Source organism: Pomacea canaliculata, linkage group LG2 (assembly GCF_003073045.1).
Source record: "Pomacea canaliculata isolate SZHN2017 linkage group LG2, ASM307304v1, whole genome shotgun sequence".
NCBI classification, from domain to species: domain Eukaryota; kingdom Metazoa; phylum Mollusca; class Gastropoda; order Architaenioglossa; family Ampullariidae; genus Pomacea; species Pomacea canaliculata.
This window is the reverse complement of record NC_037591.1, coordinates 34,758,335-34,773,075: the sequence shown is the minus strand read 5'-3', so window position 1 is coordinate 34,773,075 and position 14,741 is coordinate 34,758,335. Positions and strand designations below refer to the sequence as shown.

Here is a 14,741-nt window from a genome sequence, read left to right as displayed (position 1 = left end):
GCAAAAGTAAAGGGGAGGGGGGAAAAGAATCAAACCCAAGACGGAGCCCGTCCGTTTTCTTTTTAGTGAGCGAGAGAAGGGGCAAGCATATGTTGCATATGATTTACATAAAACCTGATTGTGCCAAGCCAGGTACTCTTATGAGCATCAATTCACCTCTTAAAGATGGGGTCATATCAGCGGTAAAACCGGGTTGTGCCCCACTGCCAATCACCTATCCCTCGGGATCAATGCAGAGGTTTTGGTAGAGCGTTTCTCTCTCCATTGTTCACACCATTCAGTTTGAGAACGATTGTTGCTACGTTCACACATTTATTGAATGTTTTAAAGTTTTTTTTAGTATAAGAAATGGTAGATGGTTAGAAAATTAAACTGACTAGACGCAGTACGTGATCGTCATCGTAGTGATGTGAACAGCTTAAAGTACTTGGGAGTCACCCTCGTCAAAGCTCCACGACAGATATCCACATCAGGATCGCGACAGCAACAGGAGGTGCTCGATAGTATAGTGGTTAAAACACTCGCTTGTCGTCACTCCAGTGAGCAGCTCTCGTTTCAGGATACTGTTGACACCTGTTCGCAGGGCTTGGCGTCGGGGGTTTCCTCCCCTCTCCCTCCACAGTGCGTAGGTGGAAGGACTTTCCTACTAAATAAACCAACCAACCGGCAGCAACAGCTATAGGTTGGACAGTGTCTGAGGCAGCCATAACACCAGGTTCACTGGTGCAAATCCCTAGTAATACCGATCCTGCTTCACTTTGATGTAGTAGTTTTAGTTTGCAAGCCAGCTTTGGTCTCATTAAAAAAAAGGTTGTTGCATTTATTTACAAGGATAATAGAAATTATACACTTTCTGGCCATGATGCTGAATGAGAATCTGGGAGCCTAATGCCACATTATTGATGCTTTACAGATTAACGTCCTAGCTTACGATGCCCTTTTTGTGTCTCGCCTTCAATGCCGAAGCCGCTCTTTACATGATCTCCAGGACTTGCAGGAAGAGAATGAGGCCAGACAAGTGAAAGGAAATTTCCATCACTGTTTATCTGTGAGTAGTTGTTCTTGTATTGCTTGTTTCAGTAGGGCCTTTGACCATGTGTATGTGTGTGGAGAGAGGTGGTGGAGGAGGGATGGCATGAGAGAGCATTATTTTCTGTTATGGTATTTTCCAAAGTGAAACATTTTTGTTGGTCAGGCAGAACTGAACTCTGACCCAGAGATTCTGTTAACACGCCGACGAAGCTTTCAAGAGGTGTCATTGCTTCCATCAACAAAACACCAACTGCATGTTGAGTCAACCAGGAAAGATGCTCCTATTATTCTGAAAACTTCCTCTTTTCTTGGAACTAAAAGTACTCAATTTTAATGTTTCTAGTAAGATGGAAGAATAGTGACAGATATTTCCTTAAAATTACATGTTGCAACAGTAAATACATGTTCTGGCATGACAAATCTCTATACCATGAATGTAAGGGTATTTTTGTTTTGGTATTTGCACTATGCAAATTGTATTCTCTTATATAATAAATATGCACAATCTTCACAGTATTATGCACCTTTTTTTTTCCATTTCCAGGTGATAGCACTGCAGTTTCAGCAAAAGTATTTCCAAGACAACAGTCCTCAGAGACTAGTCCTTCAACAGAAAATTTCACGACACCGATGAGGACACATTATCCTAAATTACAGCTGAACAGATAGATAAAAGTGCTTGAGGTGACAAAATGAATTTACATCCATGGCTCAGCTTCTTACCCCCACTTCTCCCACTCTTTCTCTCCCCACTGAAACAGGAAAGATGCTGTTATTATTGTGCCTCTTTTCATATATAAGTACTTAATTACTTAAGTAACTATAAGTACTTAATGTTTCAGATGTTATTGAAAATTAAAATTGCATGTTCTGTCAGTTTATGTTTTGGGTGACAGACAACACCAGACCATGAATAAATATAGCTTCCTTTCAACCTTTCTCTCTCTCTCAAACATACACACAATCTCATTTGATATTAACCAGTACAAAAAATGATATATTTTAGTATTAAACAAATATGAAATATATGAAAAGCTTACTTCTCAATTCAAAAGAATTTCTTTTAGGTCAACTAATAAATGGTGTCTCATAACAAAATTTAGGATCTTTCTGTTCATGCATAACATTCAGTAGACTGGATGAACAGTATGGATGTTTTGTAATGAACATCTTAATATGTTAACATGGTTACCAAAGACCAAATCACATAAAATAGACTCACAACATAAATGTGTGATACTGAATGTAATCCAATTATAATTAAAAGTCTGATAACCAAATAAGAACTGCCTCACATCCCAGTGAAAAATGTTACCAATAGAATGACAATGAATAGATGAATAAAAACTTTTCCTACCCTGTACAGTACTTGTGTTATAGCCATTAATTTTTCTGGATTTATCCATTTTTTTAAACTAAATAAACCTTATTCTATATTTTTCATACCCTGAGACCACAAGATAATTATTTTGAAAATTAATTTACAAAGTCTTGGCCACTGGAGTGTGAAATTACATCTTTTCAAAAATGTAAATGATATCCACTTCCATGACCTGTCAATACGTGTACTAAGAAATAAGAAAACTACATAACAGATCAATTCTACACATTCAAACAACAAGAACACCCACAGAGTAAATGCAGACACCCTTGCGACAGTTTGAAGTTCACAGTCAGGACATGGAAAAGTAGTCAATGATTTAAAAAAAAACAAACTTGGGCTTTAAGGTGGTCAAATATCAACGTGACAAAGGCTGAATGGGTAATTTTTTTCCAAATTGATGGGGCTTGATGCACACACTAAAAAAAAAACTCTTGCATATATTGTATAAAATTACTTTAACATGCTAGCTTCAGCTGTCATAATCTTTTTAGTTTTCAAGATTTCTTTTAATTTTCAAAGATCTATGAAATGATCAAGCAACTATATCTGCACACATAGACTTGTAACCTTTTGAGCTTAAGAGACCAGCTGCTAATGAATAGTAAAGATGTAAGTTTATACACAAGATTTTTTCTTTTAGGATTCAAGATCTGGATGACTATCAAGATCATGAAAAAAGCAAACTGAGTACCCAGTGTCAGCCAAACTTCAAGAAAATCCTATAAAAACCACAAGTGACTTATTATCAGGTCAAGTCAATAAAGCTGTCCAAAGTAGGAAGAGGCGGTTTTGTCTGCAACCCTTTATTAACTGGCTTTGTTCTTTTTGTAGCTTTGCTTGTAAGTTTGAAGTTAGCAAGTTTGGGTGGCCCCAATGGTTGGGTGAAAGTGGATGTCCCACCCAAGCCATTATAGTCTTTCCTAATAACAGTGCTGCTTAGTAACTGACCAGCAGTTTGCCTTTTCTTCATTATATTTAACATTGACAAAGGAAGCGCATCAACAATCTGATCAGCCTCTAAGCACACACGCTTAGGAGCCTTGGACACATGTGCAGATGATACTTTCACAACTTTTCTATTTTCATCACTAGTTTTTTTCACTTTGGTGACAGGAGAGTCAATAAACAGATCTGGGGTAAAGTTTTCTTGTGGGATCAGAGTTAAATCAGAGTCAGATGGTTTGGTCATCTTAGGGGTGGAGAAACCATCAGCACAGTTTCCCTCCATTCTGTCAAGTTTGGGTGTTTCCGTAAAAATCTCCACCCAGCTGTCCTTTTGTTCTGGGGTATCTAAAAAACTGCCACTGGTTTCTGCAGGATGTTTTTTGCCAAGTTTCATTCTGTTTAGTTTAGTTTTTAAGTGTGTGTTTGCTTTTTCTACATGCTTTAAGTCATCTTCAGATCTTGACAGCTGGTCACGAAGCAGACTGACTTCAGCTTTGATAGTGGTCAATTCACGAGAAATGGTGAAGTTGGTCTGCCGGTACTTTTCAACCTGATGAGTAAAGCCAAAAAAAACCCCACTTAGATCAACATTTTTATGTAAGTCTTTATAGAGCATATATATATCTTACAATGGTGCACTTTTCAATCCAGGTTATATAAGGCATCTATGTGCAACTGTTTCAACCTGGATTAGCAAAAGAGTGCTGAAAAAAAGGTATTTAAAAGCATTTCTTTCAATGAAAATATAAGCACTCACCAGTCAGCATTTTTCTATGTATTCTTGAACAGTTAAAGAGCTTTTTATTATTAGGCATGAATAGTCTTTACATTGGCCCGGTGGCGCAACGGTTAGCGCTGTTAGCGCCTGTCACCAATACGGTGAAGGTTGGCTGCCCTGAGTTCATTTCTCGTCTCGGGCACACGCTGTTCTTTCTCTGCATGTGGCATCTGTTTACAGGGCTGGCTGTCCTCCGCCAAGGATGGTCCCAAGCCCGGCTGAAAAAGGAGGAGGGTTGGGCGTGGGGCCAGCACCCCCACCCGCTACCAAAACATCAACAACAGTTAAGACTGTAGCCGATGGCCTATGCCCCAGGAGGGGCGAAGGGCCTAAAAAAAAAAAAAGTCTTTACATTGGCCTATCCCCTTCTCTTGGCTTTATTGTAAAGAGATGATATCTGGTTATAATAAATAAAATGTTGCTAAAGGAACAGCAATAAAAATACCTGCTCTTTCAAGCTTTTCTTCTCAGTCTTGGCTTGTTCATACTCCCTTTTTAGAACAGCACAATATCGAGCTAATTGCTGCAAACATGCTCTATCCCCTTCACTGTTTTGCTGCAGAATTGCTTCTGCTTCACTCTCGGTACCTGTGGATAGAAGTCACATTCTTGTTGAGAATAGTCACAGCCTGACATTTACGTTTCCTTCATAAGATTCTGTAATCAAGCATACAAATTTCCTCCTGTGTTGAGGTAGACCAACAAGTAACCAATGCCTTATTTAAATAATGCTATATGGTTATGATCATTAAAAAAATCATCTGCAAATCATCCTGCCTCCCCACATTACCCTGGAGAAATGCAATCTAACAATAGTCTAAATGAGTGTTACATTTCAACTTGCATCCATCACAATGTTGTAAAAAGCAGGTTTGTTCAGCACTTAAACTGGGTAAAAAATCTGGACAGAGTCACTGTTCATGCTTTAAAGCACACACAAGAAACTCCAAAATTCAAGATTTAAACACTAACCTTTTACTAAAACCTCCACTTGCTGAAGTTCTGACAACTTCCGCTGAATTTTCTTTAATTCTGATCTTTCCGTCATCACTGCCTGTTGCTGAAGTTCATACTGCTGGAGAATCTTTTGCTGAGTGGCAACAACATCTTGTTCACGTTTTAGCAGCAGACCAAGATTCTCTGTTTCTTCCTCTTTGTTTTTTAACTTTTTCTTCAAATCATTTATCTGTTCTTTGGTCTTTGCTTTTTTATGTTTCACCTTAGAGATCTTTGCTCTTAGAGCCTGTAAACAAAAATACACTTAATAACAATAATAATAATATAGTGCTTTACCCCACCACCAAAGGCTAGCTCAAAGCACTGCACAAAATATATAAACGACAACAACAATGATAATAATAGTTTTAAAAACCAAGAGTTTATTGAGCTCATGAATAGTGTAGCTACTCATGTTGAGAAACACTTAATGAAGGTTGTTATAGGTATTATGGATACCATGACATACACCCTGAAAACAAAAAAATACTCTTAACCCAAATGGTTAAACCCAAATCCTGAAACTGAAAAAAAAAACAACTCTAACCTAATTCTAACTCTAGCCCTTTTTTTCTGGTATCTTAAAAGTGTCATGGCATTCTGGGCCTTCCTAATGTTGTCCCTAATGATGGTATACATGTAGCTCGTTTTTTTATTTTCTGACATTCTAAAATTTAAAAACATAATTAAAGCAAAAAATATAAAAGAGGAGACCATATCTTGGAAGACTCACCTGCAGCTCATTGGAAAGCTTGTCTGGGTCTATCTCTTCCTTTGCCTCATCCCCCAAATCAAAGTAGAGTTTTGGAATAACAGATGCACGTGCAAGGTGCATACGACATGAAGGACAGGTACTTGATGAAGCAAGCCATCGTGCCAAACATTGCTCATGAAAGATATGACCACATGGGGTAGCTGCAATATCCTTTTCATCATCATGTACAAAGAGATCTGCACAAATGCAGCATTGAGCTCTCATGCTGTCTAAAAGAATAAGAAAACATTGAGGCAAATAAGTTTTTAAGATAACAAATCTCAGAAAATATTATTTTTTTACAAAATGAATAAAGCAGATTATAATTGAAGAGTGAAATTCCCCAAAAGTATTGCCACACAATCTATAAATACTCTTTCAAAAACTTTATTTGATTAGATAATGGTTTAATTTTTGAAAATTTTTAAGGGCAAATAGTAACAACAATAATAATCATAATAATAAAGGTCATTTTTATATCGCCATATCCCAGCCCTATAAGCAAGTTTATGGCTCTTTACAAATGGTATTAATAACAACAATAATAATAATCACAATTGGGAGAAATGGAAGAAATCAACTAATACAACAGGAAAGAAAAGGAGATAACATGTGGAAACAGGAATAAGGAGAAGAAGAAGTGTGGTGCTTTATGATTAACAACTGAATGAATGCAGTATTCTATTATCCAACAAGTCTACAAAATGAAAATAAATGAATAAATTATGGAAAAAAGAAACCCCGGAGAAAGAAGTAAATGGAGGACCAGATTTGTGAGAGTGGCATGGTGACAAATTTCATCCTCAAAGATTTAGAGTTTAGATCTCCAATTGTTTGACATCAGAGAAGTTATTAGAAAGAACAGATCAAGAATGCTGAGGATAAACGTCTGCCGGTCACACAAGCTGTATAGACAGTTTTGCTGCCTCAAGTGATCAAGAAATAAATCAATGATTATATATGTTACACCAATTCAAGCCCATTTTGTCTTCAGCATTACCATTAAACTCTTAAAAAACCTAGCCCCAAAGAATTTTATCAACATTCATACTATGCACCCCAATTATGACTTGCTACACTACCTCTCCATTTTTTTTTCTTTTTTTGCTTTCTTACATTTGTGACAAAGTGACTTCACAAAGTCATTGTGTAATTATTTTCCTATTACACACTAGTAGAAGTTTATACTATAGCAGGGGTCTCAAACTCGCGGCCCGCGGGCCAACTGCAGCCCGCAGGCCAAAAGTTTGCGGCCCCCACCTCAATATCAAAGTTTCATGTTAGTGCGGCCCGAGTTTGATGCTGTTATATCTTCTCCTCTCTCGCTCCTTAGTCTGCAACTTCCAGTTTCTGTCAACTGTCCTCTGGATGGTCCGGGCGGGTGGCCATAATTACATTTCTCTGGTCAGCAACTATATTTTCTTCAGTCTTCTATATCTGCTGTATTATTATTATATTTTCATTTTCAATTTATTTATTTATTTAGTTATTACTGATTGATTTATTTTTTCTTATGAATTTGTTAATTTATTTTTATTTTTTAACACAAAAATAAGATCAAAAAATAAGACATTTGATAACATTGGAATGTTTTTGTAAGAGCTTTTCTTGTGGAAAACCTGATGCGGCCCGGCCTCATCCAGACTCTGCCTCCAGTGGCCCCCGGGTAAATTGAGTTTGAGACCCCTGTACTATAGTATAAAGTTTATGCTATAAATAAGCAATTATAAACTTTGATACTGAGCTCATCAAAATCGGCAATATAGGACAAAAGTAATAAATTTTTAAGACTTTAATTCTGCAGTAGTTTTGTGCGAAAAAAATTAATCTTTTCTGCTGGCCCTGTAAGTCAAATGTGTTTCTTTGATGGACCTAAGGCCAAGAGATGCGAGAGGCAAGAATGATGACCGTCAGAACACACAATCATGAAATGAACTCTAAATGCACACACAGTTCAAGATAAAATAAGACAAAAGGCATTTAAAATGGAACAAACTTATAATGATAAGCAATCACACAGTTCAAGAAAACAAAGTACTCGTTAGAAAAAAAATTTACCAAGCCTATTTTTAAAAATAATTTTACTGGGCGTCTCATTCAGGAGTGAATTTCTCATTCAGATCAGAAGTGAAGTTTTACTTTACTCAAACAATACCTTCTACTTTAATTGCAAGCAGGAGGAAAGACGCTTTTTGTTTAGTGGACAAATACTTTGACTTAAGTTGCTCTTACTCAGTTTTTTGTGAAAGAAGCGTATGTTCACATATCTTAGAATATCCCGTAAAGTCGACTTTTATGTTTTTCTAACACAAGACACTCACCTGGGGAAGTCACTCTGATTTTGTTGATGATGGCTGAAGAAGGGACAAAGGTCTGTTAAAAGTTCTTAAGATGAAAAACAAAAAGCAGTTTGCAAAGTTTTATATCAATGCAAGATGTTATGCCTTTTCTTAAGCTCGACTTTGATGTTTTTAGACTAGTTTTACCTTGTAACAGTTCGTTGCTAGGTCCAGAACATCGTCGAGAGATGCGTACATAAAGTGCGAACAGTTGCCTATTAGTCTTATTCGTTAAATAAACATTTTATCCAAAATTTGAATCTTTATCTAATCCTGTTCACCGCAAAACGTATCATCATCAGTGTATCAGCGCGATTAATAGAAACATTGCAATGTAATTTACATGCGTACGTAACAGAACATCTTTTGGCGACTTGTCTCATAAATTAAAATCATATTCATTCGACTCCGTAAGCACAGTTAATATTAAAATACTACCTATTAGAGCAGGCAAATAGTGATATGTAACAAACTGAAGAAAAGTGCATGATTTTTACGTGCTGTCTTCTGCTCGCACAAAACTCTTCATTATTTCTATCAAGGATTGAGGAAAGTTAAATTGTGTCTCCTTGTCTGCAGACATGTTTTATATAGGATAGGCACTTATCAGAATGTATAATTAAAATACAGATACAGCAATACAGTCATCCTACTAAAAGTTTGTCAGTTTTCTTTCTTTTTTTTTTTTTGCTGTTGTTTTTGTGGCATTTTATGGAATCTTATCCATTTCAGGCTGTGAAAAATGGAGATCTCCCGAAGGATGTGCTGGCACCAGCAGAGGGTCCTCGAGAACATCTTGTAATAATTTCTTTTAAAAATACTTTTAGAATACTTAAAAAAATTTTACTTCAATAAAATATTAGCCTGCAATGAAATCTTAATATGAATTTTATTTAAATTGACTTTGATGTGTAAAATCCAACTTGTCTTATTTGTAAATACGATCAATTTTGGTAACATGAAAATTGTCTCTAAGCAGTGGTTGATTTATTCATTTGGTACAATCAGAAATCATGCATACAGAATGTGAATACATCTTAAAAGTATTTTTTTTTTACATTAGAAGAAGAATATATTTTTATCAGTCCCATTTGTTTTATAGGTGGACACTGCAGTAAAATTTCTACAAAATCCAAAAGTGCGACAGAGTCCTCTATATCAGAAAGAAGCATTTCTGGAGAAAAAGGGTAGGTCCTTTTTTCCTGAGGCCATTGTTTGTTGTTTGTTTGAACATGGTACAGAAACCGACACCTAAAAATAAAAACAAAAATTGTAACTGTGGTGCCATATGATGGCCTCAAAAAAGAATATGATAAAAAATAAGCAGAATAAATTGACTTTCCATTTTGAATTGGAAATTTGTAGTTTGGCCATACTATATTGCTATTATTCGTTTGTCATATTAGTGTACAATTTTTCTCTTCGTGTACAGTATGTACGCCTTATTGTGATACCCTTCTCAGTCATACATCATTACCTACTGCTCTTTATATCTTGTAAAGTTCATTGAGCTTGCCTGAGTGGTGAAACATGTTATACAAATCCTATTATTATTGTATAATGAGTAATAATGGATACGTCTAATGTCATCCACAAAATGTGTTATACTAATATGTTATTTTACTAGAATTGCATTGGTGTAAATATCTTAGAATATACTCTATTAGTGTTGAAGAGTTTTGTAGTTATGCTGTTTTTCTGTTTTATCAATAGGACTGACCAAAGAAGAAATACAACTTGCTGTGCAGAGAGCTGGTATATATAATAATAACCTATCAGATGCACAACAGCAAATACAACATCCTTCTGCCTACAGTAGTACAACTGCCTTGGTTCCAGTTCCCCAGCCGCTCCCACGTGAGTCACTTTGCAATGGTAATTTTTAGAAAGTTTTGATTCAGTTTTCTTTGACACCTCAGCATATGTAAAAAATTGTTCCCATATAATATTATTTCATCTGTTTATAATACTTTAAAGAAGACTTTTGACTTCTATCTGTTTCTCCTGTCTCTCATGCCCACTACATAGGCGTGTGCATGTGCATGCAAACACACACACACTCTATCTGTATACACATATACACTCATACCTATTACATGCACTCATTTGTTTTTAAAAATTGCTGGTTTATGAGTTCTCACAATCACCTTTCAAATTTCAGCTTCTCCACCGACTTCTTGGAGTAGAACAAGAGAAGTGATACTCACATCAGCTTTGATTGCTGCAGTTTCATATGCAATTTATAATGCCTTCAAGGTCTGTAATAGTTAGATGGCATTTATTTCAGCTTCTTTTTAATGAATCTTTTATTTAATGAATCTTGCTATTTTTGTTTGGTTTCTTGCATCAAAAATTTAAAATGATGCTACCTCTCTTTGGTACATGCATGCACTTCTCCAGGGGTGCAAGTGCATATGCAGGTGGATGTGTGATTGTATGTCTAGACAGTAGAAAGCAGATACAAAGCAAGCTTATAACAAAAAGTCAGTATTATAGTTTTATAACCACTTTGGCTGTTCACAAAATAACAAGAAGCAAGAAAAAAGATACATCAAATAATGTACTTTTTTCTTTTTTGTTCATTTACGGATGAATTAAAATGTAATGAATGACATTTATCAAGAAAACAAAGCAGTGATTATTTATATTTTTTCTCTTTTGATTTTTATGTCTTCTACAAAATGTTCAAAAATATGCTTGGTTTTGTCAGCTCATAACAAAATAACCGGCAAATATCTGTGTCCTACTTTAGTTTTATATTCGGCCATGGTTTATGGGAAAATCAGAGACAGAATCTCGCCTGGAGAAACTGGAATCAAAAATTGCTTCTCTTCAGGCAACCATTGCTGAAAGCAATAGCCAGATGGTGGAGACTCTAAAGGGTATCCAAGCCACACTTTTGAATAGAGATGGTGACCAGCAGGTATTTAAAAAACCTGATATCAAACATTTCTAACATCAGTAATTTAAACATAGATTTTAGTGAATATTACTGAGAAGTATATAACATTCTGACATCTAGGCTGTGTAATGATTCATTGAATAAAATTTAGGATAGTTATTTAGGATTGAGACAGCTTTTTTTTGGTTTCTTAAAACATTGGTAATTTAAATTGTAGATTTTACTGAATATTGCTCAAAACATTTCATTTTTATCAAAGTTGATCATGTATATTTAGGTGATGTTTGTTTGAAGTCTAAAGTGCCATTCTTACAGATGCCATAGCCATTTCATTCTTAAAGTTACCGCTTACTATTTGAAGACGCAACTTGTTGCATTCTAAATGTATAGTGTCATCATAATCTTTTAAAATAGAGTTATTAACAAAGACAGTGTGTGAAAGGAAATAATGCAAGAATGGGTTCTTAAAGGGAAAAGCAAGTCAAATGGTAAGTTGGGCTCAAAGGAGAATCTTGTCTAAAATGAGAATCATTAAATGTCACCTAAAATTGCATACCAAAACAAATCAGTTACTTACAGTAATGTCTAAGACACAGATCTGAAATGGTTCAAGGAGACTGCCACATTGCGCTGTTAAGTGACGTTGCTGAACCATCACACATGAGAACTAACTGTTAGTCTCCTTGGTAGGGGCCCTCAAAATGACGGTATCTTGGATTTAAAGATCATGTTATGATGAAAAGAACACAGTTGTGAAAAGTTGAACAAATTGGGGAATACTAGCATGTCAGGATATTACAATGTACTGCTGCACACTTTGATAAGGCAATCATTGTAGAACAAGTTGTTGGGTCAACAATCTTTGCGTATGAAAAATAAAAGAACACCAATGCAGAACTGAATGAACCTTCTCGTGGTGACTTTGCTTTAAGACTGGCTGTAGATTTTGCACAGATCCACAAACAAAGCCAAGGGTCCACACACACCATATTTTTTTGAAGTTAGGGCACAACCAAGACAGGTCTATTTATGTTTCTCTTAGGTATGTCTCTCCACACATTGCAAGCTTTTCATGCTTCTTACAGATTGCAAGCTATAAATCAAGGTCACATAGTAAGGTGACCAGACGTCCCGCTTTTGACCTCGTGTCCCGCCTGCTCATCGGGCGGGACGCCCAATGTCCCGCTTTCTGGCTTTCTAGCAAGTCCATCAAATGTCCCGGTTGTCTTTAAAAATCACTTTTTTCGGCGTTCTTTGACGGTGACGACACCATCATCGGCACGTGTCCCGCTTTCGCCCCCGAAACGTCTGGTCACCTTACACATAGGCAAGTGGGAAAACTGATAACAGTATTGTAGCATGGCTTGACACTTCTCTTGCAAATGGGTTTGCAACAAAAACTGCAAACATGACTCCACCAAGCACTTTTTTTTTTTGTCCAATAGGTCTGCCTATGTTATAGATTACTGCAGTTAGTTTTTCTTTTGTGAAAGTCTGCCAACATTGCAGTCTTAATGAGCTGGCCTAAAGTAGTGTTTTACATCTGATTATAAGTAAATGAATAAATGTTGGTTTAGTCTTGACTTGACTCACAACATAAGCCCAGCTTACTATTTGAGTTGCTGTTCCCTTTAATTAATTCTATTGAAAAGTTTACTCCTCCTTACATCTAAAGTGATGATCACCCTCTTGCAGTTTCTTATGATAACATTTCTTCATATTTTCAAGATTACTCAGTATCTTCCCAGCATTCTCCTGATGTCACTAACATTATTCTCTGGAGTCGTTACTGTTAAATCTGCAGTGATCACCCTTTATTACCGAAACACAGCCAGTCTTCGCATTGTTCTTCTTTCAACATCTTTGTTACTATTTTGTAATTTTGTTCTATATCTTTGTTACTAGTTTGTTAACTTGTTCTACATCTTTGTTACTGTTTTTTGATTTTGTTACGCACAGTGAGTCTACTTTTGGCTGAGATATGCTTTTTAAATTCCCACTTATTATTGCTATTACATCTTTTGTTTGATGTTGCTGTTTTTTAGCCTGCAGGTGTGTTTGGACATCGTGATAACCAGGCCTTAGGTGAAGTGAAGGCAGAGATAACCTCTTTGAAAGGCTTACTTCTGAGCAGGTATTTTTTTCCCCCAGTCCCCTCCACCCCAAAAATCCATGCTTTTGCTTCCAGAACACAGCAGCAGTAAGGAACTTAAGATGAAATAGGGACCAGATACAAGCAAACTGTGATGTCTAAATTTAATCAAATAAACCTGTGCATCCCCAATTTTGAAATTGGACCTTTTATTTGCATGAGTATTACAATACAATCTTATCATGGAGAGGGTTGTCATGAGATAAGAGTTGTAAGACAGGTGAAATGTAAGGCTAGATAGGTTATTTTTTGCTTGGACAAAGTTTGATATCTGTTGTAATCTGGCTTTTTGTTTTTTTCCTCCTCCCAGACGACAGTTTCCACCTACTCCAGTTACCAGTCCTGTCATTCCATCCTGGCAACTACTGCCACGAGAGGGTAAAATGGATGAAATTACTGCCTTGAAGAAAGAGGCCTCAGATGACCAGGAAATGCCTAGGGACGCGGCAGATGAAAATCTTAGTCAGGAGCCATCTATTGCTGAAGTATGTCTTCCACTACTTGACTGCATGATCAGATGGCATACAATCTGTTAACAAGTTTAGCATCTTACAAGTTCTCACCAAATGAAGTTTTGCTTTAGTAAGATCTTTTTGACTTGATACTGTGTATACATGTTTAAAGCTTTCAGCTTGCTAGCTGCTGTGTATTTTAGAATATGGAGCTTTTGGTCACTGTTTGATTTGTTAATATAAAGCCCTAACTGTTTATTTTAAAGACCATTTTTAAAGCAAAAGCCAAATTCTCTTTTATTTAAAGGAATCTCAGGTGCAGTCTCTCTACGTAGCCAGTAAATCCCAGAAGAGTGGAGACATTGATGACATACCCACAACACAGGAGCCAGATTTCAGTTTTTCTCAGACAAATCAGTTAGACAGTGATGCTCATAGCAGTCCACCGACAGACAATCATTCTCCAAGCAGCCACTCATCATGCGACACCAATGGATTTGAAATGATCAAACAAAATACTGCCTCAATGCCTGTGATTTAAATGGAAAACTGACTTTGCGATATTCCTCTGCAAGAGAGCTTGAAAGCATTGTATATGCTTTAGCATCTTGTCTTTGTCATCTTCATGAGACTTTCATCAGTGTGCAGAGTGTAGAGGAACAAATCCCTCATGTCTTTTTTTGTCAGATCGTATTCATCTAAATGCATTTACTCCTCTTCACTCGCACCAAGAACTGAAGGAATTTAGAAGATGAAATCAGTTATCATTGTGTGTTTCAGTAAATTTCTTCTTTAATCTTTCATACTATCTAAGTAGGTATCGACCTTGTGATAAATGAAAAAGCATGCAAGCAATGTTATCAAAATTGTTGTTCTATTGTTTACAGATGCATAAAGATAGGGTCTTATCTTTTGTGGACTTTTGATTCCACCACATGGTTCTGACATTCCTTCTTTGATTTCAGGATGAAGTGTTTCCCATAATAAAAATGATAAAAGAAAAAGTA

At 36.3% G+C, this 14,741-nt stretch overlaps 3 protein-coding genes across 13 annotated transcripts in view; 2 read left to right on the top strand and 1 right to left on the bottom strand.

The window, feature by feature from the left end:
- Window positions 1–3,193, top strand: part of LOC112556157 — a 19,464-nt gene extending 16,271 nt beyond the window's left edge. For 5 of the 7 annotated variants that reach the window (XM_025224887.1, XM_025224885.1, XM_025224890.1 and 2 more), the window contains exons 16-18: window positions 914–1,048; window positions 1,196–1,352; window positions 1,577–2,395. In XM_025224887.1, the coding sequence (XP_025080672.1) occupies window positions 914–1,048; window positions 1,196–1,352; window positions 1,577–1,701 (417 nt within the window). In that variant the 3' untranslated portion in view covers window positions 1,702–2,395. Of the gene's footprint in view, window positions 1–913; window positions 1,049–1,195; window positions 1,353–1,576; window positions 2,396–3,056 lie in introns of those variants that run through there. The other 2 variants (XM_025224886.1, XM_025224888.1) reach the window with 2 other exon arrangements.
- Window positions 2,021–8,333, bottom strand: LOC112556159 (E3 ubiquitin-protein ligase TRAIP-like). 4 transcript variants are annotated; one of them, XM_025224899.1, is made up of 5 exons: window positions 8,211–8,333; window positions 5,869–6,115; window positions 5,112–5,382; window positions 4,585–4,727; window positions 2,021–3,911 (listed from the first exon to the last, which is right to left on the bottom strand). In XM_025224899.1, the coding sequence occupies exons 2-5, from the start codon at window positions 6,112–6,114 to the stop codon at window positions 3,162–3,164; spliced, it is 1,410 nt and encodes a 469-aa protein (XP_025080684.1). In that variant the 5' UTR covers window position 6,115; window positions 8,211–8,333; the 3' UTR covers window positions 2,021–3,161. The 4 variants fall into 4 exon arrangements, with proteins under 4 accessions (XP_025080684.1, XP_025080681.1, XP_025080682.1 ...); XM_025224896.1 differs by having other exon boundaries at window positions 5,869–6,119; window positions 8,122–8,212; XM_025224897.1 differs by lacking the exon at window positions 8,211–8,333 and adding an exon at window positions 8,122–8,174.
- LOC112556161 (peroxisomal membrane protein PEX14-like) lies at window positions 8,169–14,741 on the top strand. 2 transcript variants are annotated; one of them, XM_025224907.1, is made up of 9 exons: window positions 8,169–8,260; window positions 8,961–9,026; window positions 9,331–9,415; window positions 9,942–10,085; window positions 10,390–10,484; window positions 10,981–11,151; window positions 13,176–13,264; window positions 13,593–13,767; window positions 14,042–14,741. In XM_025224907.1, exons 1-9 carry the CDS (start codon window positions 8,237–8,239, stop codon window positions 14,273–14,275), a joined length of 1,083 nt encoding a protein of 360 aa, XP_025080692.1. In that variant the 5' UTR covers window positions 8,169–8,236; the 3' UTR covers window positions 14,276–14,741. The 2 variants fall into 2 exon arrangements, with proteins under 2 accessions (XP_025080692.1, XP_025080691.1); XM_025224906.1 differs by having other exon boundaries at window positions 9,942–10,103.